Source organism: Biomphalaria glabrata, chromosome 2, assembly GCF_947242115.1.
Source record: "Biomphalaria glabrata chromosome 2, xgBioGlab47.1, whole genome shotgun sequence".
Taxonomy (NCBI): domain Eukaryota; kingdom Metazoa; phylum Mollusca; class Gastropoda; family Planorbidae; genus Biomphalaria; species Biomphalaria glabrata.
Window position 1 is genome coordinate 2,777,701 of NC_074712.1, and position 24,555 is coordinate 2,802,255.

Genomic DNA, 24,555 nt, shown 5'->3' on the forward strand with positions numbered 1-24,555 from the left:
ATTATCCTTATCACAACTCAGAATAGGCCCCGAGCTATCCGTTTCGCATAGGGCCCCGCAATCTGTAGGACCGGCCCTGCCCACAAGGAATACATCTCCAAACATTTCCATTACGACTAACTGATTGTAAACTTTTTTTTTTAACTTCGCTGAGTGACCTGACATCGAACAATGTGTCTTGATTGACCTTCACCTTTCTCATGGCCTATGCTTTTTACTTGACCTACGCTTCGAAATTGACTTCCTCCTTTTACTTGTCATGATGTCCACTTTCGGCTTAGATCTATTTCAACCATTCTTTATGTCAGGTATTTCAAAACTACTCAACTGTTCACGTCTATTGTGATCAGCCGCCAAGACTGCCTGCACATTTTCATCCAGAATCGTTTGGTCAAGTTTGAACTCTTTCCCTTTACTTTCTTCTTCCAAAAACTTTTTTTTTTTAGAGACGCCTTTGCTATTTCGTATCGCGTCATCCGGTTAGCAAAGTTCATAGCCTACCTGTCAGAATTATCATCTTCTGATTTTGTGTGATTCTTGCGTTTCTGAGCATCTTAAAGGCCAGAACTTCAGGTAACAGCTACAGCCGTTTCTTTTCCATTCTCCCATTCTTGGTGTCACACTCTGAGATAAAGTCTAGTATGGATGGATTTTCCCTGAAGTCTTCAAAAGCATAAAATTTATGAGTAGGCCTAGCTACTATCTGCCAGGACCCCTTGTTGGGCAAAGATCAAAGATTCGCCGACAGTGATACTTTAGAATTTGTTCCACAAATGTGAAAAGTAGGCTACTGATCTAGAGACCTACTGAGAGACTATATCATATCTTTTTGTAGACACCCCTAAAGATAAACCCTCATTTACTTGGCCATGAATATGATTTACTGTATCGGTTGTCGTTCTTATGCTTACATGCGCTTGTAACTCGTCCGTAAGAATGTGTTCACACAATGTTAGAGATATGTGTGCTGTGTAGTCATTTAGTGTATTCAGGCCATACTATGCGGACATACACATTCTGTGTTTGCTCAATTTCGGCTTCACAGGAAACAAACGACAGGAGTTCAAAGTTCATTGTCATGGACATGTGTGCACGCTCATTTCTCTGGAGTGAATCACTGTAAAATGGTCATCGTCATAATGATAATGTGGTAGATCTAGATCATTTTACTTACCTGGACAGTGTAGTATTTAAAAAATGTCTTTTTTTTATAGAGAAATCAAGCTTACAGTGTTTGGTTTTTTTTATCTTCTTTAAATTGTTGGACTAAGTCTCTTTATCTCCAGTCACTCCAGACAAAAAAAAAAATCTTTGACCAAATAGATCTAGATCTAGACTACTTCAAGTATATACTCATATACATAAAGTCTAGGCAATAGCAATAGTCTAGTCTAGTTTTTTTTTTTTTTAAGTAACGTCTGTATTATACAAGATAAGATAGTTTTCAGATCTCTTCTGTTCTAAGAGTCTCTAAGATCTGGATCTAGAAAGTCAAAGCCTCTGATTAGTCTGATGATGATAATCAGATAATGTTATATGATACAGACGTTACTTCAAAAAGAAGATGATTACATCCTACGCGTCATGCATCTTAGTCACGCATAACCAATGACTTAAATTCTGCCAAGTCAATGGTTTTCCTGGCTAGCTCAGGCAACTCATTCCATGCTCTAATAGCACCAGGGAAGAATAGGAGCTTTTGCACAAATTTAATTTAATACCATGTCTTGTCAAATATAGGCCAACTGTATGTTATAAATATATTTGTCCTACTTTTCTGTCCTCTATTTTGCACTTATGTGTCTGGTAACTCATGTTCCTCACCAATTCATGCATATGAGCCTAAGTCTTAGCTTATTCGCTTTATGACAATGATTTTCCTAGCTATTCATATATTAATTTTTATTGATTATTGACTCCACAGACATTACCAACAATGAAATTAAATCAATCTTGGATATTTTGTGGATTCTTATCCTTAACTATGGCATCCATTACATAGGTAAATAACATCTAACTCTTTTTATTTGACAATTTATTAAACAGTAATTAATTAATGGTGATGTCTTTGATTCTGAAGATTAAGGATGAGTGCAGTGTGTCACATGACTACACAAACCCAGTTGTGAACAGTCAATATAGACTCTGTAGTATATAATCTATTACATATCACTGTCACAATGTTAATGTTAACATTTAAAGTTTTATATACTCCTGGGACTAATATGTTATAGAATTTTTAATAGCAACGTAGCATTTGATCAAGGTAGAATGTTCAACATTTAACAAGTGTTTAACTAAACTAAGTCTTAAAGCTTAATGGAACTAAGTCTTAACTGAACTTGCTTCAAACTCTCTTGACAGGACAAAATGCTTTTCAGCGAAGTGTTGGAGCTGGTAAGAAGAATCTTCTAGAATGGTGTATGGAGCAATTAGGAACAACATTTGATTTTGGAAAATCTCTGAGTGAAAAGTAAAAAATTGTTTTAATGTTTGAAGTAAAAAGTTATAAATCTGACATTAATAAATAAATGGGGAGAGGGCGGAGTTAGATGGAAAAAAAAATCCTTCAAGATTTGTATAGTTTTTCAGCAAAATGTTTATTTAAAAAAAAAGTTAAAGTTTTTGTGTTTGATTTATTTTGATTTTAGCCTCTGTCAGGGTGATTGGTTTGTCAAACTGTTAGAAAAAGCAGCCCTAGGGAGCTCACCAAGGCATGAAGTAAGCAGTAAGACTGAAACTAACTAACTTTAATTGATATCTAAGATCTACTTTGGCGTGATTAAAATAAATGAATATATTTTTAAAACTTGATAATTTCCACTATAAATTCAAAGAAGGTATATTGTTGTATGATTACAGATGAAAACAGAGTATATTGATACACTTCTTACTGAGATTCAAAATCGTTACGGCATCAGGAAAGAAATCTTAAAGTAAGGATCATTAAAAATTAAATAATATATAAGGCTTGTCTTTCAGTCCAAAGATTAATAAGCAATACCATATTTCACATACCTATACAGTCTCAGCTGCGACCTACATATTTTGCCACACTCAGCGTTTTCTTCCAATGGTAGATTTAGGCTCTCTTTTTGCTATCTACCCCTGTCCTTAGCAGTGGATTTTCTTTTGGGCTCAAATGTGTATCCTGTGGCCTTTGTAAAAAGTTTCTAACTCTCCCTTAGTTAGTCTTGAAAGTTAGTCTTGAAAGTTAGTCTTCAAAGTTAGTCTTCAAAGTTAGTCTTCAAAGTTAGTCTTCAAAGTTAGTCTTCTTATTCTTAACTATGGTATCCATTATAAAAGTAAATAACATATAACTCTTTATTTGACAATTTATTAAACTGTTATTAAACTGTAATTAATGAAGGCAATACCAGGATCCTGGTTGATGATCCTAAATAATTATGCAATAAGAGTATTTACTATTAGTGTCTTCAAGTGTTATAGGGAGTATAAATTATCTACTGCACATTAAATCATTTTATATTTCTAATTTTTGCAATTAATCATTTGTTTTGTTTTATAAATTAAAATTTTAGACCTCCTTGTTAGTAAGAGATTTCCCCAAAATATAATGTTCTTTTCAAATGTACATGCACTACAAAAAAGCCTTTATACTATTATATCAATCATGTAGCTTAGTTATACCAGACTTGATGATATCTCTATAGGAAATCATTTCCCATGACACAAGAAGTGAGCAAAAATGTTTTTGAAACTTGGTTTATGTTGTTTTTTTTTTTTTCACTTTTGAATCTGCTTGTCTCCCTTGGACTCTCTACTAATAGTTCTGCTCTAGTTGTGTATTTGCTAGGTTTTTAAGGTCAGTTCTACCCATGTTGCCTAACAATTTAACAAAAACTACATTATAATTTGTTTCCATTTCAGTTTCTCTCTAAGTTTTTATTTTAAGATTTGACTATTGTTTGACTTGGCATTGTTAGGGATTTAGTTGATAAGGACTAATTAGGATTAGGAACATTGTTAGTACCTGATTGTGAGGAAGCCTACTTACTTTGAACTGTTATCATAATGGTTAAGTTGGAGCCCAGCTGGAAATTTAGGCTATGACTTTATCTTCATTGTAATAATTTTAATTTCTGAATAAATGTTTGAAACATGAAACAAATTGTGGATAAAACAGTAAATTTTCCTTATATATCTTAGCAATAATAAAAAACAATGTATTATTATTTACTTTTTATTTATTTGCAATGTTTCTAGTTTAAATGTTTTTTGTATTCTAGAGCTTCTGATATTGTGGATGGGACTATTGATGAGCACACACTCATGATATATCTGTCATTGTTTCGTAGAAGGGTAAGTTGGAGTTGGTCAAATTGCATAGACATCCTAACCATCACTTCAGATCTTAAAATGTTCAACATTCCTTGAAAGAAACGTTTACATCCTATACAGATCCATGTGTTAACATTGTCATTCAAGTCTCTAGTAGACTTATCTGTTGCTATTGGTTTTCCTGGCTAATCAGACAACCCTTTCCATACTCTAATGTATTTTATATAATTCCTGGATCTGATTTTCTCCTTTGCTTAAAATGTTAACTTCTTTTCAGTTCTGTAGTATTCTGCTCTGATTATGAAATGCCTGAATTATTTTCAATGTTTTTTGCTTGTTACATAGTATCCTGAAAGACCTTGGTGGATGGCATCTGGTACAAATATTTGGTTTAAGTTGATAGTTTGTAGATCTCTTCAGTATGTAATGTCTCCTATACTTTCTTCTGGACTGAAATTAAACAGGATATTTTAGTCTCCAGGACCTATGATTGCTAAGGCTAATTATTTATGCAGTATGTTAGCTTCTGTTTTATTGCTATTATGAATTATATTCTCTTCTCCTGAGGTTCCATTTTCTTTTATTTAGTATATGATCATATAATATTTATGTTGTCATTAGTGATTATATTGTTAGGATTCTCTATCAACCCTTGACAAAACAATGTGGCTAAGTCAAGAACCAGATAACTTGGTCTTCGATATATCGAGACACTTTAATGAGTGTAATAAATTATGAAGAGAAAAACAATCAAATACTTTACAAATGGGCAGAAGTCAATGTCTGAATATAACAGCTATACACAACTTGTAAACAATGAATGTTGTTCTTCCTTAACTTTCTTGTTCCTCTCCTAGTCCGCCAGACTTGACCCAACCTTTTTTTTTATAAACAACACATAGTTCATAGTCAGATAACCAAAAACACTGTTGACCTACAAGGAGAATGTTTACATCCGTCCCTTTTTTAAGTACACTGGCCTGTGTCGCATGTGTTGGTTGATTACCCATAGGGCTACACTGACCAGCATCACAGTTCAGTTATAACAATATTTATTTTAAGATACTGTTCATGATCTCTTTTTACCTTCATTTCTTACATTTAAAAAAGTTTTCTTGCTGTTTGCTGAATTTCTTTAGCTTGGTATAAAACCAGTACTTATTTCTTTAACAGATTTTTAGTTATTAAATTTCCCAGAATTTTTATAGACTTATCCAGAGGCCATTAACCAGTTGACCTGTAATTCTGCTAGAAATTAGTGTTGGAATGCTTATGAAGTCTGGTATAATTCAGTTTGATTTCATTCATTCAAGAAATTTGTCTTTTTCTTTGAATGGTTTGAATAGAGAACTTGGTTTCTACTTTTTTCTTCCCCATTACTTTTAACCCAATATTCTCTTATGTCCCTTTTTTTTTTCTAATTTGATTATTAATGTTTTTCTGCTAGGACTATTTGAATAAATATTCATTATGAAAAGGATTATCTTTATGAATTTATTAATTGATCAAATTTTCTTTCATCATATTTGTTCTTGCAGTGTCCTATTTCAAACATGCAGTTAAGGAAATCATCCTACGGAGAAAATGCTACAGCTGCTAGGGTAATGCATATATATTAATATATGGTTATGTAGTATCATTATTTAAGTAGTCTTCTACATGACTATAAATCAAATAAGAACATAAAACTAAAATGTTATTTAACCTTGGTTAGGCCAATAATAGAATATGCATCCTCGGTTTGGGACCCCTCAACTCAAGAAAACATTAAGAGACTGGAACAGACACAAAATAGAGCAGTGAGATTCATAACAAACAAATATTCATGTTTGACTGGAGTAATACCTTTAGTAAAATCACTAAATTTTGAAAGAATCACTATAGATCAAATAAGAACATAAAACTAAAATGTTATTTAACCTTGGTTAGGCCAATAATAGAATAAATTTAGAAAGCCTTCAGGATAGAAGACTTGAAAGTAAAGTAGCAATTATACATAAAACACTGAACCATAATCTTCAAATATAAAAACAAAACCATATAAAATACTCAGAAAGACACAAAGATAAAGTCACATTCCTTGTTCCATATGCTAGGACAAATGAGTACAAATGCTCCTTTTTCCCTAGTGCTATTAGAGTATGGAATGGGTTGCCTTAGCCAGCCAGGAAAACCAATGACTTGGCAGAATTTAAGTCATTGGTTAACATGCATGATTAGATACATAACGTGTAGGACGTAATCATCATCTTTTTTGAAGTAATGTCTGTTTTTTTAAGATAAGAAGACTTTCAAAAGGAATATTTAAACATTTAAGCAGTTCTAATAATCATAAAATCAAAAGTTAGCATTTTAAAATAAATTTAATCTTTTCAGGATAGATTTGCTGGTACACGAACTCATCAAGTCTGTGACTCAAGTTTAATCTCTGATGGCAAGGATACTGCATACAGTAGATCAGCTTCAGTGCATCACACAGATAGTTCTCAGTGGTCTTCAGTGCAAGCTGACCGGCAGGGCTCCCCTTATCAATCTCAATCTTTAGATGACGGCACAATGTATGAAACTGTGATTGAAAATGTTAATTACTCCAGGGTCCCAGGTCTGCAGAGTAACGAGAGAGGTCCCCCACTCTACTCTGGTGGTACAAACTTTACAGCCAGCAAGAAACCTTCACTTAAAAGTATGAGTGCTCCTAAACCTAACCTTCAGCGTCAGGGTAAAGTTAACAGTGGATCTTTTAACAACAGTTCGAGTGGGAAAAACTATCTAGATGAGAAGACTTTAAGGAGCAGGGAAAACTCTAATGAGTTTGCTGGTGGTGGGCAAGAAGATAATGTCAGAATCAAAAGACCTAAAGACTACATATTGCAGTGGGAAGAAACAATAGATAGACTTTCGACAACCCCAAATCATGATTCTAACCATCTAATGGGAAGATCTAGATCTTTTGATTTAGGCAAACTTGACTCCTATCAAATACAGGAGAAAAATTATTCTAGGCGTAGCAAGTCTACTGAAATTCCATCAAAGCTCCATTCTACAAGATTAACAACTCCTGTTGAATCTGCTTTAAAAAGGCTCCCAAAAGATATGCAAGAAAATGCAAAGAGTGCGGCAAAGTTCTTTTTGCAAGCAGATGTGCCAGAAGTTTTTGACCTTATAAATGTTATCCAGTCATCAAGAGTTAAGTCACCTAGTAGCTACTCTGAAAATTTTTCTCAACATATTTTAGATGACGATGAAGAAACTTCTTTAAAGTCTGTGGGGGATACTGCCTCAACATTTATGAGCCACAGATTTCAGTCTTTGTCACCTAGAAGAAGGGCAGTTTCTCCTATCCTGCGAGAAAATGGTGAAGAGCGAGGCTCCAACACCATGCTCTCTATATATCCCAGAGACAGATCTCAGTCACCATCACCAACTAGTTTTAGCGAATTAAATAATTACCCAACACTAAGCTATAGGGATTCAGAACATAGCCTAGATGTATCCAGCTATGACATTCCTTTTGTCAACAGAGATACACAGCTGCCACTCAGCAGTTCTGTTCAAGCCTCGACATCAGTTGAAAAGAGAGCAGGAAGTGGTAGAATACCACGGAGAGAGGCCTGGGAACAACAGAGGAGATTTCAGAGCATCGCAGAACCAAATGCTAATTCAGGATTGATGAATTCACTCAGCCAGGAAATCAAACTTCTTAAAGAAAAAGTATATAGGATGGAAGAGGAAAAAGCAGAAAGAAGACGAAGTTTAAGTAGGTCGAGGCTTTTATCGGATGGTTCTCCAGATGGAAGAGAATTTGAGAATTCCACATTGCAGCACAGTAGAGCACGAGCGACATCTTGTCCTCTCTTGAACATGAACAGTCAGACAGCACTGGAACCATCTTTGATGCATTTGGAGTGCAGGTCAGAAGCCAATTTGTATCAACCACTAAAGCCAAGATCACCTCAAACACTTCTGACTGCTTACAAAAGCTCTTCAGGGAGACAGCCTTCTGTGACTCATAGAGCTAGAATGGCCAGTCCTAATCCTATTGGAACTAATCAAGATATCTCTGTTCGAAACCAGTACGTCTCCAACTGGAGGCAGCTGATTTCTAAAAGACCACTCAGTGAGGCGGAAGTAGCTGAACTGAAGAAAGCATTGGCATGCGCTGTCGCTGACAATGACCTGCTGGTTTCCAGGCTGGAGAGTGCTCGGGAGGAGGTATCTGATAAACTCCGGCACACAAATAGTGTTCTCGATGATTGCAGACATCATTTAGCCAAAGCTCAGGTTGAAAACATGGAGTATCGCTCATTACTGGAACAAGAGAGACAGAAGACTTTGTATTTCGAGAGAAGAGTCAAAGAGCTGGAACATTATTTTTCAGAGGTAAACAATTGTTTCATTTTTCTCTCTGGGCACATAGTATGTATCTGTGGGAATGAACTTTAGAATAAAAAAACTTTCTGTTTATCATAACCTCTTAATGAAAATATATTTGAAAATTACCTTCAGCATTAGATATTTAATTTTAATTAAGGTATTTTATTTAAAAAGTAAGTAAAATAATTATCCTTTCTTCTGTAACATTTTATAGTTTAAATTATATTTTAAAAGTCATAACTATTTTCCTTTAGTCCCACATTTTCAATGTTTTAACGCTATACAGTTTGTATAACCCTTAACATTTAAAGCTACGAGCTAACAACGAGGAACTTGAAATGGAACTTGGACAAACCACCAGCATGCTGAACAAGTCGATCACTGAGACCATACCAGAAGTACAAGCATTGAAATTAGAAAATACTCATATTATGTCGAAACTTTCAGAGGCTGAAAATGAAAATGATTTTCTTCGTGAGGTAAATAGACTATACCAATTTTTTTTTTACAAAATTAGAAATTTAAAGAAAATAATGTGAAGGTTTCAAAATTAGTTTTTAATTATTTTTTTTAAATATACTATTTCAAGTTTAAAAGAAATCCAAAGATAGCTTTAAACACCAATCTTCACTTTGAAAAGCTGGCCACACACACACGAGTAGGTTGGGTCTGTTACAGAGTTTTTTTTACAGATGGTTGTTTTTTGAGTCTGGTATCTTATAGCACACAGTTCCCAGAACCACCCATATTTATGCAATTATAGTTTTTTTTTAACAATCTTATGGCAATATGGCATAGAAGCTGAGTGATAGTAATAATAATAATCTTCATTATCTATACAAAAATTAGTTTTACAATTTGTGCATAAAATTATTTTTCCAATAAAAAAAAAGATTTCAAATTCTTGTGTGGGCTGATATTTTTATGTGATTTTGTATGATCTCTAGAATCTCCTAAAATTTTTTAGTCTGAAATTTGGTGTAGAAGATTAAGTATTCATTAAGGCAGTTGATTATTGCACTGGTCAGATTGCTTTCTTGTCAATCAGTGCTGGAAGACAGATATTGATAAATTTTACATCTAACCCTCACAGGAAATTTATAGATACTGTAACATTTACACAAGTAACAGAATAAAACATTTCTTTGAAATATTTCTCCTTTACATGACTTTTTGAAAGAGTGATTACTTTGCCCTTAATAGAACAACATTGAAAGACCATATCAAGACTAGAATACTGGATCTAGATATAAATAGTAGAGAAGATAATAGTTTGATGATAGGCCTATAAATCCAGGCTTAAAAGATGGTGTGCAAAATGTTCCTGAAAGTCTATTTATATAACTCTTTAATGAATATTATTATTATAGCTTTTATATAGCGCTACTTTCATGCTTATAGCAGGCTCAGAGCGCTTTTGGTCCAATCTCATTTGTGGACCAGTGGGGGGGGGGGGGGAGGGGATATCTAGGAGTTGGTTTTCCGTGCTGCCTTTAGGCGCTCAGTAAACACAACTCTGCCCGAGTCGGGTGTTGAACCTCGAGCCCCCTTCTAGGTAGCCAGGCCAAGCCAAGTTCAAGCGCACTTGGCCTCTCGACCACACTTCCCATATATGTTGGAATACCCGCTTATTATGTGTGTTTAAAGTATAGATCCTGTTTATACATCCAGACCCAATTTATCTATTAGATCATTAAATTTTCAAAAATTATAATGGTCAGAATAGAATTTTCACTTTGTGACTGATTAGTTAGTAATTTTGTTCCCCCAAAGATATATATAAATGGTCAAATTTCATGGAACATTGTTAGAGCTATTTTCAAGATTCATGCCCACCCACCCAGGTTTTTTGCTGTTTGAGCCAATGAAGAATTTTCAAGCTGATGAAATGGAATTGTAATAAGATAAAATTCATGTGAAATTTAAATCTTTTCTTTGTAGCCTAGTGTTACTCAACAAATCTCTTCATTAACCTCTGTATTTTTTTGTTTACAGGATGTACAAAACTTGAAACAAAGACATTCCAAAGCTATGGACACGATTGAAGAACTGAAAGATATATTATCCAAAGTCAGGAAAGAGAGGCAAGAGTTGTATGATGAAGTGGCTGCATATGACAGGCGTGAACAGGCTGCAAAGATTTTGAAAATCATGAACACTTACATGGAGAAAGGGTCAAAAGATGAAGAAGAGAAAGAAAGAAGTTTCAGCAAATGGAATTCACAAAGTGCCAACCAGTATTTCTCTCCCGCTGAAAGGCGTGCTTCTCCGACGAGGTACTTGCATTCAAGATCAGTCACTCCACCTTCTAGTCAACAAAGATACTTTACTAGTGACGATGGGTCCGTTGAGAGGGAGATATATCCTCACAGGAGGAATTACACTTCCCGTAGCAGAAGTTGTAGCCCACAGCAGTCAAGGTCAAGGTCTGTTAGTCCAGTCTCAAAGAAATACACGCTATCAGACCACAGTTTTCAAACCAAACGGCAAGATAGCCCCAAAAAATATCAAAATGGATTAATCAGTGAGGTTAAAAAGTCTCAATTTTCTTATGATGATTTTGAATCTGGAAGTGATAATATACCACGCAAATCAAACATCAAAAGAAGCACCTCTCCAGGTCATAGTACCTTGCTATCTAGTAATTTATCCCAGGGTAAAGCTTATAGTTCAATGCAAGATTTAACCAGAAGCTCAAGTCCAAAGCCAGGAATTTTGAAAAGGAAAAAAATACATAAAATTGAGAGTACAGCCCCTTCAAGAAGTCCGAGTGCTTCCTATGCTAGATGTTTCAAGACAAGTTTGACTACAGAAAAGACACGGTTAGTAGGATCTTATATAGTTCACTTATCAACAGAACTAATACATTAACATTTATAAAAACATTTTGCTAGATTTTATCATTGTTTTTGTAGTTGTTGGATCATACTTTATGATAAAAAAAAACAGCCATTGTAAAACATTTTGTTGAAAACTTAAAACAGGTATGGATGTTGGCTAAGCTGATTTCTAGCTTATAACAGACTTGGAGAGATCAGACATGGTTCTTGATTGTTTGGACATCAAATGTACCTATTAATGTATCTAATGAGATTTTTCTAACCTTTATGAGAAGACAGAAAAAAACAGAAGGGAGGATCTAGTTTCTATGATATACCTGAATATCCATTTAAGAACTTTTGTAAAAAATAGTTTTAATGTTTGGATGTTCCTGCACAGTTGAAGATAATCTACTTCCTAGTACAAACCTTCCACACGATGACAGGGGATGACGAAGGACAGGATATGAACCCAGGACCATAGTGACAACTGAACAACTGTCCAGCATGCGTTCTCCAAGATCACACAGCCATCCAACTTTGAGCATCCCACCAAAGTCACTTATTCCTGTTAGTCTATTCTTGCCCTCTACATGATTGTTTTTAGTGGGGCTGGTGTACTCCACCCAACTACACTCAACACCAATAACAGTAAATATTTTGGCATTAATGGTCCATTGCATCAGTGGATTAGAGATTTTCTGATAGGGAGAGAACAAACTGTAATAATAAATGGCTCTAAATCAACACCGATAACAGTAAACTCTGGTGTACCTCAAGGAACAGTCTTTAATTTACATAAAGGATTTACCGAATTGCATTAGTTCAGGAACAATCATCAGATTATTTGTAGATGATTACATAATATATAGAACAATAAAAAGAACTCAAGATACAGAAATTTTACTCAGAGAATTAGATAAATTACAGAAATGGGAATAAAATTGGAGCATGTTTTTTTCCCCCAGAAAAATTTTGGTTATTAAGAGTAACAAAAAAGCTAAAACAAATAAATTCCACTTATCTTATTCATGGTAAACCAGTAACAGACTAAAAACACAAAATACCTATGGAATGACCATTCATTGTACATGCATAAATAGACCAACATTAGAGCTTTATTGATTTTCTTGTCAATACAGAAAAAATGAGAGACCGCTCCATCAAAAAAGTGACCCAGGGGAGATAGCTAGAGCCATACAGAGAGAGTTTGACCAGGATGATCAGCTGATTGAGGCTCTGTCCAGATCAACTTTGCTTCAAAATAAATCTTGGTTTGAGCTTCAAAGGTAGTGATACTTATTCATATCAATGCCCTATTTTCTTGAATTTATAGCTAGTAAAAAGAACATTTTTTTCTTTAATTTCCTCTATAAAAGTTTTTTTTTTATTTTGTTTTTGTTTTTACCTACCTTACAATTTGCAAATATTTATTTAAAAAAAGAGAGAAATTTTATAATTTGCATATAATAGGGTCCTATAGGTTAGTCACTAGAATAGTGGAAATTTTGGGGGTCAGATGAGATCATAAATAAAATGCTCTTTTCTAATTTGATTTTGTGTTTCATAAACTCTACTGATGAAAATGAGCTTGGAAAAAGCTTGGAATAATATATCACAATTTACCTTTCAAAACTTTCAGGATTACTCTTTGCAAAAATAAATGTTTGCCAACCTTTCTGCTTTTCTTGTGACTAACCTGTACATGGTTGCCAAAATACTGTTCTAGATTCTACGAGAATTTCAATTTATAAATTTTTGTATGTTAGTTTTAAGTAGAATTAAACTAAGAAAACAGATGATGCATAATACACAGTTTGGGATAAGATGATAAATATAATTTAGAGAAAAAAAAATGCATTCATTTTAAAGATATTTTGAGAAATCAAAATTATGTTTTAGAATTATTTAGTTCATTGTTTCCCAAACTGTGTTCTGTGTTCAACAAACAACTGGAATCATTTAGTATTTGGCCACGGCGTGAATTTACCTCTCTAAAAAAAAATAAGCAAAGTGTTCTGTTAAATACTCAGAATGTGCAAAATGTTCCATTAAGAAAAAAATTTGGGAAACACTGATAGCTAGATAACTGTTTATATTTTTGAAACTTGAAAATATTGTAATATATAGTATTAACTTCAAACTTTACAGTTTCTTAGTTTAAGAGTGTTTTTTAATTACTTTCTTTTAATGTTATGTATTTGAGGTAGCTACAAATCAGAGTTTTCCAAGTGATAGTCTGTACTACAAATACTCTCTGCTTTTATCTCTCTTTTTTTCACACGGGGTGGGGAAGGGTTGCAAAAGTTGGTATACACTGATTAAAAAAAATATGTATATATTTACTGCATTTATTATACAAACTAATGTGGCATAAATATTTCCTTTCAATTAAAGCATTAATCATGCCTAATTGACAAAGTATATACTTTTAATCATTTCTTTTTATTCTTTCAGTATGAATCACCCTCCCCACTTTCACCTACCCCTTTACCTTTACCTATGTTGGACCCTTGGGGCACTGTTGTCACCAGTCGTTGACTTGTGGCACCAAACTGTTAATAAACATCTAAACCATTTTAGGCATAATGTATCTGAACTAATAAAGTTTTGTAATAATTTGAATAACTTCCTTTATGAAGAAACTAAATAACACTTTATTTAAAATCAACTTGTGATGAAATGAAATAGATGTGGTAGATTTAAGTAATAATATTCTTTAACAAAATTCTAGCTAACTACAATAACACAACCTTTCAGTCTTACATTTTGGAGCCGTCTTCCCTAATTAACACCATGTGACAACAATACCACCTATATTACATCATTCACAACCAATCGCTAACCTCTTCCTACAGTCACCACATAAACACACCACACACACACTCCATAACATTCACAGCACGAGATTTGTCATCTTTCTCCATTTCTCTGTCTTTTGCATTGAATAGAACCTCTTTCAATGACAGGCCTGTTGTTTTCCCAGCGCTATCTCTGTCTTCCTCTTCTTTTTTTTCCTGGTACTGTTCCCTGAAAGAAGGTCTTTGCAAGCCCCGAAGACCTTGTAATATGGTCATAGAGTTGTAGTTTCCCTTTTTTTTTTTTTTACAATAGTTAGCAGGTCATCTTAGGGTCCAGTGTAATAAATGTAGTAAATGTATACATTATCTTTTTTTAGCACTGTACACCTACTTTTGCGCCCCCCTGTATATATGTATCATGTATCTTAGGGTCTAAACAAAATAGAAACTTGTATTTTGTAAATCTATTTCATTCCATTTAATACCTACAATTCTATTATCTGCTGGTTTCAGAATTCTGTTTTTATATTTTAAAAACACCAGGTATTTGTATTCTTCTATTTTATAACATAGCAGCACATGTAATTAAATCTAATATTGCCTTTCCCACCTACACCATTCTTAGTATCAATGGATATCTCACAAACAGGTCTAGAGGGAGATAACATTCTACTTTATAATAATATTTCTTAAAATAATTTAAAAAAAAAATGAAATCAAAAGTTCTATGTTAAACAAAGTAATTTGCTACCAGATTTACTTGTCAACTGACTTAAACAAAAAAAAAGTATCCTAATTCAATGATTTTATGCTAATTAATGTTACATACTTAAAAGGATGTATGAAAGATGCAGATCACCTTGGCTGCCTTGTTCATTTAGTATGCACTCTAGATTGTCACCTCGAAGTTCCTAGGTTCAACCGTTCCAACTGCCATCCCCAATCATCCTGCAGGAGGTTTGGGCTAGGATGCAATCATCTTTAATTCAGAGGGAACATCTTAAACATGTAAACACACCTTTCAAGGCAGCCAAGTTGGTCACCTTCAGGTGTTTATCTATCTATCCACCTTGTTTGACCTATTTGTGAGAGTCATTGTACACACCATTAGCACTTATAGGAAAAGAAAAGGCATCAAAGAAATAGCATTGATGATGCTTCAGGATGTACCAGTGTCTCTCAAACTATTGTGAACCCTGAAGAATCGTATCAATTCATTTCCCTATTTCAAAACTGGAGTTTAAAATACATAGGCATTTTAGAACCGCAGTGTTTATATGAGTAAATATTGTAGAGCACTTTTGAAAATAAATTAATGAAATATGTTAATTTTAAATTTTCTCTTGCATTAGAAAAAAAAAGAAAATATAGGAAATATTTTGCAATTTGATATAAAATCATTTTGTTATAAATTACTAATTATAATCACTACATTGCAATTCTTTGTAGAGTTTCCTATGCTATTGGGAACATAGAATTTTGATAAGATGTTTTAATAGTCTTTGCAATGAGAAATTGCTTCTCTTTGGTGATTTTGTTGTCATTTTATTTTAATATCAAAGAAGTTTTGTATGGATATTCAAATTCCCATGTATTAATTTATATAAACTTTAATCTCTTTGTCAATGTTCAGTATGTGAAATCAGTCTAGTTATCTTTAAAAACTTAAAAAAAAAAGTTTTGACAATACATGTCTTTATTATTTTTGCTTTTTTGTGAAAAAGGAATACATCTGCATCTTTTTTTCTAATGGTCTATCACAATGATGCCCAATTTTACTTGTCTTGCGGGATATTTTTATTTCCAATACACCTGTTTGCGGGCCACATCAACAAAAAGATACAAAAATGAAATGTAATTAACTATTAGAAAGTAGAAAACTGTGGATCCAGTACTCGTAGTTAAACAAATCTTTTATTAGCAGCTCAAATTAATAATGTTGTTCTTTTTTTTAAAACTGCCACACTTTCTTTATGGAACAAACGTGTTGGCTTTTTACAATGTTCCGCAAACAAGTAAAGATCCGTTCACTTTTCCTTGTGGATTCTACAGAGTCCCATCTCATAAATGCACAAAGTTTAAGGCCACGGTACCAATCCATTAGAGAAAAAAAATTAGAGCCCTAACGTAGGTAAAGATACATTTTTCAACCACTTAATGTTGTAGGCTACACAGACGTTTTGGCAGGCTGGATGGAACCACGTCACAGGCCTATTTTGGGCATCACTGGCCTATGACTTCAGACCTAAAACAATAAAATCTTTATTCACAAAAAGCTGTAGACAGTCCTATTAACACATCACTTTATAATTGGGGGGAGGACCCACCAACAAATTCTTTAACCTGGGCTCAAAGGTACCTTGCTACGCCACTGAAAAAAAACAACAACTAATTTATAGCACTAACATATCAGTTTGTAGATCTGTTTTCTTATTCAAAGACATAGGGTAAAAACCTAATGTGATAAGGTTTAAGTATAATATCTAATATTTTTATCAGAGCCAAAGCTTTAACCTCAGAGCCTTATTTAACTCTTTCTCTCCTATTTGACATCGCTGATTTGACCTCATTAAAATTGTTTCATTTTATAGACTTTACTTTGTTTTATTATAAAAAAGCCTGCATTTCTCTTTAATTTTATGCCAAATAAAACATTTTCTGTAACAAACAAAAATGTAATTGAAGCTTGATAATAACAGAATAATGAAATACGAATGAGCAAAATAATTCTATCGAAACGTGGAAAATAATTATGAAAAGAAAGAGTTAATCTTTGATTACTATCAACTCCACTTTTTGCATTTGTTGCTTTCTCAAACTATGCATGACATAAAATGTCCCTTTATTTCTCAAACTGTTGTAAAGTGATACAGATGAAAGTGGTATCAACTCCAGTATGAGCAGCTGTGAACACTCACTAAGCACTGGGTAAAAGTTTTTATTTTAGTTCCATGTGTATACTAACACAAAACCTAAAATACACACAATTAACTTAAAACACTCTATCACTTAACTTAAAAACACACTGGCACCTAATCTAAAACATAACAGCACCTAACAAAAAAACACATTAGCTACTAACCTAAAACTTTAATTAACAAATTTGGACCTTGCCTTCTCTAAAAAAACATTTAATTTGACAACCAAAAGAAATGAAACTAACTATAACAATTAGGCATAATTAAGAGTAAGATCCTTAATGTTTTTCTTTTTACAGTAATAAATTATTTATTTTCTTGCTTATAACAATATGGTCTTAAATCACAAAATATTGGAAAATGTTTTTATAGTGTATGACAATAAAAACTACATTTGTAAAAAGTTTTGATCTCAAAATCTCTTTATACGAATTATAATAATAAATAGAATGATTAAAGGCATGGTTAAATCATTTAAATAAGGTATTTAAGATATTTATTTTTTCTACATTTTTTTATGTTTTCAGTTTACATAGAATCTGTAGCTTTTGTTATTTTTTCAAAAGTAAAATACTTATATCCCCATTTATATATTCATTCATATAATTTACTTCTAGCCTATAATATACATGCTTTATGCGCTTTCTCCATTACCTATTTTGTGTTTAGTTGCTTGAAATGTATTCTAAAATGTTAGTTCCAATCATCGTAGTCAAATAGTAACCTTTAGTATATTGAATTCTTAAGTATTTATTGTATTATAATGGCTTCTTTATTTTTTTTTGAATTTTTTTCATTTTCTTTTATTGTTTGTACAACAGTAAAAGGTCACCACTTCTTACAGAGGAGCAGAGACGCTATGCTGATCAGCTGGTGCAGAAGTACACAGGAAATGTTACCTTATAATTTAGCAACTTTCATACTGTCTTTAGTATTAATGGTATATTTTTAAAATTTAGTATTGTACAAACAGTTATTACTAGAATGATTTACATGTTTTCAAATTATATACCACATTGTAGGAAAATAGAACACATTTCTGAAGGATAAATCCCAATTGATCTTTGTGAATGTAACAGAACATATAGTTTCTGATGTGGTTAGTGGCATCATTCCGATCACAGCTAATGCCCAGGCATTCATCCCATTTCCATGAGATGACCGAAGGAGGCCATAACAGTAACAAGAGTGACATATTTATAACTAATCCAGTGTCATCATGCAATTTCGTTGCATACAATGAAGTTTTTCCATTAAAATAAAAATGTCATTCAGTAGAAAATTTAGCAGCTCATTTTTCTCTAGCTGAAAATGTTTTCATAATTTTTAGTTTTAATTTTTCTTTCAAAGAAATAACTGAACTGCAAATATCAGTTTGTTACATTAGATCTATTTGATAGGGACTGCTCATTTTAGGTCTCTAGTGCTCCGAGGTGAAACATTTTAAAATATTTTAATTTGATTTGAAAGTATGTCATTCTGTGTTAATGTTACAAACTCGACAGTTTTCGTACATTTCACTGCTGTGATAATTTCTTTTTTTTTTTTTTTTTAATTTATATAAATGTCTGTGATAATTTGTGTAACATTTTTTTTATTGGAATATATTTGTTCCCCTTCAATTGTTTAATGTTCCAGTATTTTATTTTACTTACATTTTTTATTTATGAAAGTATTTGTACAAGTTTTCATTTCAAGATTTAAATGTGGATTTACATGAATATAAATGCTTAACAGTGTACCCTTTTTGAATAGTTGCTTTAATAAAGAATTCTGTAAAAATATTTATACAATTATAAGATATTATAAACTATTATTATATATATTTTGTCCATCGTGGTTCGATGATGACCACTTTGTCGTCCAAGGGGCTGAGGACTTTGCATTGGGGTTTTATGCCTTCTCATGTGGCTGGTGACACCTATGTGAGCCCGAAATATTAGGCTGCACACTGGGCAGGTTATTCCAGCTGGAGCTAGTGTCATTGGCCTTGATTTTCTTCTCTGGTGCTACTCTTCTGCCAGCGTTGTTCTCTTGTCCTCAGCAACCCGTGCGCCAGTTTTCGCAGCTTGACGCCATGATGCTCTGTCATGTGCCTCTGTCTCCCAGGTGGCTGGGTCTATGCTGAACGCCTTCAGAAAAGCTTTGAGGGTGCCCCTGAAGATACTGAAACTATTATTATAGTGTCTGTTACGCAGCATTTGTTTTAAGGCTTTTTTTTTTGTTTTGCTGCATGGAAATGATAGTTTCTTTGGACATAAGATGTAATGGATATAATGATTGCACTGGATATAGATTTCTTCCAGATTATTCTGTACCAGAAAGATAAAAGTTACAAACAGTGGTCATTTCAGCATCTCATAAACTTAAATAGTGTAGAAAAAAAAAAGAAATGTGTAAGTACAAGTTTGTAAACAAATAAAAAATGATGTGTACAAATGTGTATGAAAGCTTTAATGTACAGTTATTTCATTCAACATACAAAAGCAACTCAAATTTTTTTTTTCTTATCTTATCTTATATAATACAGACGTTACTTCAAAAAAGGCTAGATCTTAGTCCAATTTTAGACTGTTTTTTTTTTAAAGAACTTATATTTTCTTACAATTTAGTAGTCGTATGTTAGACTGATAAAATTATTATTGTGGTCAGCTGTCTTAGAAATCCTTTCATAATAAAAAAAAAACACACACCATTTGGGCCAGGATTTTGTGATTCTACCACAGAAAATCTCCTTTGTTCTCCTGGCAATCAAATCATTAAATACAATTCAGATATCTGATATAAGCCTAAGCACTTCACATGCAATGCATACATTGTGAGACAAATTACTTTATGGATTATAAAGATTATTATTGTTATTCATTCGTTTACTGATGCTTTAAAAATGTTTACTTTTATTTCTTTGGTAAATTCTAGTTGGAAATTATGTGCCTTTATTTCAACATATTAAAACCCAGTAATGAGTAGAACAATGGAGGGCTGTTTCTTTCTTGCTTTCTTTGAGATTTCACATCCTGTTATGTCCTTTAATGAAAGCTTGTTCTAGAATGGAGAGCAGAGTGCCAGGACATCCGCTGTGTTATCAGCAGCAGAGGCCACGTACATAGAATGCCAGTAGGTCGACTTCCACAAGACATTCTGTATGGCGATCTAACAGAAGGCAGGAGAGCCGCTGGTCGCCCACTTTGACTGTATGCAGATGATATGCAAACGCGACATGAAGCTCTTCAAAATCGACACTCTTCTTAACCAACAGACCTGGATTAGTAGTTGATTATGAAATTATCCCTGGTCTATCAGACCATGAGATCATAAAAAATACACAGTCAGATAAAAGCAGTAGCCAATACAAAACCCAAAAGAAAAATCTTACTCTGGAATAAATGTAACCTAACACAACTACACCAAGCTGCATTAAACTTTCAACAAACATTCTTATTAGAAAAAGACATTAATTAACCAACCAGTCGATGACCTCTGGAATTTCATTAAAAACCATCTTAAAAGCATTATAGAAAATCATATACCAACTAAATACACATCAAACAAAATAAATAAATGCTGGTTTAATAATAGACTAAAGAAGTTTGTAAACAGAAGGAAAACCTATATAGAAAATTTAAAGAAACTAATGCAGAAAGAGTTTACAAAAAGTATATAAAATTAAACACTTAACCCAAAAAGTAAGCAGACAGCTGCAGAGTGAATACATAAACAATGTAATATCTAAAGATAACAACAAAAACCTATGGTCATACATTAAGTCTAAGAAAATGGAAACAACAGGTATAGCGCCATTAAAAGATGAACATAACATAATACATAATGATAATGAAACTAAGGCAAACATCCTAAACAAATACTTTGCATCAGCATTCTCAGCCCCAGGAGACAAAGACATATTACTGAATTTGAACCAAGTAGACAACATAGAAGATATAGTAGTACAAAAAAAAAATGGAATTCAAAAACTATTAGCCAACACCAAACCAAATAAAGCTTCTGGACCTGATGGTATTCCAGCTAGATTACTCAAAGAACTAAGCAATGAGCTAGCCCCAGTGTTCAAAATACTCTTTCAGGCTTCACTTAACCAGGGCAGAGTACCAAAGGACTGGAAAGAAGCTAATGTCACCCCCCTATTTAAAAAAGGAGAAAAATCTACAGACCAGTATCACTTACCAGCATCACATGTAAAATCCTAGAACACATAATATGTAGCAACATCATAAACCACTTAAACAAACATAATGTCCTCACACCATACCAACATGGCTTTAGGAAATATAGATCATGTGAAACACAACTAATAGGACTAATTGATGATTTTTCAAAAGGTTAACATAATAGTGAACAAATAGATGCTATCTTACTAGATTTTTCTAAGGCTTTTGACAAAGTTCACCACCATAGTTTGCTTAAAAAATTAAAATATTTCGGCATTAATGGTCCACTGCATCAGTGGATTAAAGATTTTCTGATAGGGAGAGAACAAACTGTAATAATTAATGGCTCTAAATCAACACCGATAACAGTAAACTCAGGTGTACCTCAAGGAACAGTCTTGGGTCCACTACTATTTTTAATTTACATCAATGATTTACCAAATTGCATTACTTCAGGAACAAAAGTCAGATTATTTGCAGACGATAGCATAATATATAGAACAATAAAAACAACACAAGACACAGATATTTTACAAAGAAAATTAGATGAATTACAGAAATGGGAATCAAATTGGAGCATGTCTTTCCACCCAGAAAAATGTCAGTTGTTAAGAGTAACAAAAAAACTAAAACAAATTAATTCCACTTATCTTATTCATGGCAAAACAGTAACACAGACTAAAAACGCAAAATACCTAGGTGTTATAATAAATGAAAAACTGTCATGGAATCCACATATTGTATAATAAGATGAAACTACAAAAAAATCAAACAAAGCATTAGGATTTATTAAAAGAAATTTCTATAAATCAAATAAGAACATACAACTAAAATGTTATTTAACCTTGGTTAGGCCAATAATAGAATATGCATCCTCCGTTTGGGACCCCTCAACTCAAGAAAACATTAAGAAACTAGAACAGACACAAAATAGAGCAGTGAGATTCATAACAAAAGAATATTCACATTTGACTAGAGTAACACCTTTAGTAAAATCACTAAATTTACAAAGCCTTCAGGACAGAAGGCTCAAAAGTAAAGTAGCAATCATACATAAAACACTGAACCATAATCTTCAAATACAAAATTTAATAAAATACTCTGAAAGACACAAAGATAAAGGTACATTCCTCATGTTAATCTAGAGACGCTACACTTAATAACTATAATACAACACCAACACTATAACGCCATATTCAACAGTCCATTTATTTACACTCCCTCATAGTACGAGGTTACACACAACACTGTGATATCAACTTTCTTACCAAGGGGAATAACTCTACATACTAATAACAAACACATACACATAAACACAATGTTAACATTAATTACAATTTCTTTTTTTTTTCTTTCTTTCATTCTTTCATTCATTCTGTCTTTCATTCCTTACTTCATTCATTCAAGTCTTCCTCTCTTTCTCTTTTTTATTGCATTTTGAAGGCTAAGTAAAACTGAGCATATAGGCTACATAACGAAACAAAAATAGATGATAGTACCTCTGACTACCTCAAATTATAAAAGAATACTATGAAGTATTCTTGTCTACTATATACAATTCAATCTTCTCAAACATCAAGGAGAATGTGTAGAGTGAGAATAGAGAAAAACAAAAAAAATGGCAACTTTAAAAAAAGGAATGTAGCACTGTCTAGTATGTTCAGAGTTGCCTTAGCATTAGGCCTACATTCAATAAAACATGTACAGCAAAATTTTAACTAATCAAAATAATAACTTTTATGTATGCATAATGTAATAGTGTAGGCTACGAACATCAATGACATACAATAAAATGACATGATATTAGACCTGCACATGTAAATGGATAGATTTGAGTAGTATATGTCAAATGGTAAGAGGAGTATTCTGGAGAGCAATAATTAAATTGTATTACGTCTTCTGACAGTGTGTGTTCATTAAAGAAATATAGTATTCTGGAGAGCAATAATTAAATTGTATTACGTCTTCTGACAGTGTGTGTTCATTAAAGAAATATAATCAAAATTTGAACATAATGAAAACAAAAGAACAAGTATCAGAGAAACGTAAGAAAAGTACTAGTGTGAAGCGAAACTAAAACCAAGAACTAGTATAATAACAATGAGAGCAAAATAATACGGTACATAATGTCGCACAATATACAAATGATTGTTAATAAGAAACACCCAGATTTCAGCCAGTCTTCTTTATGTGCCCATCTCAACTGATCAGCATTCTTATTTGGTGTCTGGTAATGCAGGGCCTTGGTCACTCATCACGGCGAGTCGTGTACCTTCGTATTTGGTCAAACATTGGCTGTAAGTTGAAGACTATTTGACTGTGAAGCTGTGCACATAGAATGGAGTCAATTGGGTTGTCGACATAGGGTTGATAAGACTTGTAATAGAATAAAATGTCCTGAGGATAGGGGGGGGGGGGTGAAACACTAGGTATGGAGCCATACAGCCTAAGAATGTAAGGCTTAAAAGACGCCATGAATGGAGTCAATTGTTCTGATGATGTTATGGTGGTAAGCTGCCCCACCAAAAGACTTGTACTGTCACCTTGTTTCTTCACTGTTTCTGTATTCTCTGATGGTAACGTTGGTGTTAACAGTGGCAAGTGTAGATAGCATCTTTCTGTTAGTGGTGTAGGCATTCACCAGAAATACACACAGTCTCATACGCCCAGGTTCCAAAAAACGTTCTTCCCACACAAAGGAGATTAAATGTAGTGCGGTAAAGAAATATTGACAATGCTTTGCAGTCTGATCAAATGTAGTGAGGTAACAAGACTGGGGGGGGGGGGGGTGGAGAGGAACTGTTAACAATCTGCTCTGTTGAAGTGCTGTTTTCAAACTTGATGTACATCGTATGAATCAAGGGTGACTCAAAGGCGATACGGGAAAGTAATGCCAGTTGTTAATGAAAACAATGTCTCTATACACAGCAAACTTGTGACTAGAGCAGATAGATTCAAATTATCTCAGACTAACACACAGATGTTTCCTTCTGGTCGCTAGAACAAAGGTCACTTAAGTCAAAAATATTCTGCCTAATATTTCGACACAGGTGTGTTCACTTTGTTTTTTTTTTTCAGTCACATGAACTGAAAGTAGTCTCCACACACACACACAGTCAGCTACAGTATGATTATAACTCGTTGAGCGTGACCTTGGAGTATTGTCCAAACT

General features: G+C 33.3%; 1 protein-coding gene across 4 annotated transcripts in view; it reads left to right on the plus strand.

Annotated features, from left to right (window-relative positions):
* The window catches only part of LOC106062377 (uncharacterized), a 67,854-nt gene extending 47,910 nt beyond the window's left edge, over positions 1-19,944 (plus strand). The window contains exons 4-16 of one of the 4 annotated variants that reach the window (XM_056018735.1): positions 1,925-2,002; positions 2,365-2,473; positions 2,652-2,721; positions 2,863-2,936; positions 4,251-4,323; positions 5,841-5,903; positions 6,679-8,682; positions 8,988-9,155; positions 10,672-11,498; positions 12,638-12,784; positions 14,810-14,839; positions 17,162-17,224; positions 18,036-19,944. In XM_056018735.1, coding sequence (XP_055874710.1) covers positions 1,925-2,002; positions 2,365-2,473; positions 2,652-2,721; positions 2,863-2,936; positions 4,251-4,323; positions 5,841-5,903; positions 6,679-8,682; positions 8,988-9,155; positions 10,672-11,498; positions 12,638-12,784; positions 14,810-14,839; positions 17,162-17,224; positions 18,036-18,120 — 3,791 coding nt within the window. In that variant the 3' untranslated portion in view covers positions 18,121-19,944. The remainder of the gene's footprint in view (positions 1-1,924; positions 2,003-2,364; positions 2,474-2,651; positions 2,722-2,862; positions 2,937-4,250; positions 4,324-5,840; positions 5,904-6,678; positions 8,683-8,987; positions 9,156-10,671; positions 11,499-12,637; positions 12,785-14,809; positions 14,840-17,161; positions 17,225-18,035) is intronic. The other 3 variants (XM_056018738.1, XM_056018737.1, XM_056018739.1) reach the window with 3 other exon arrangements.
* Positions 19,945-24,555: the final 4,611 nt, after the last annotated feature.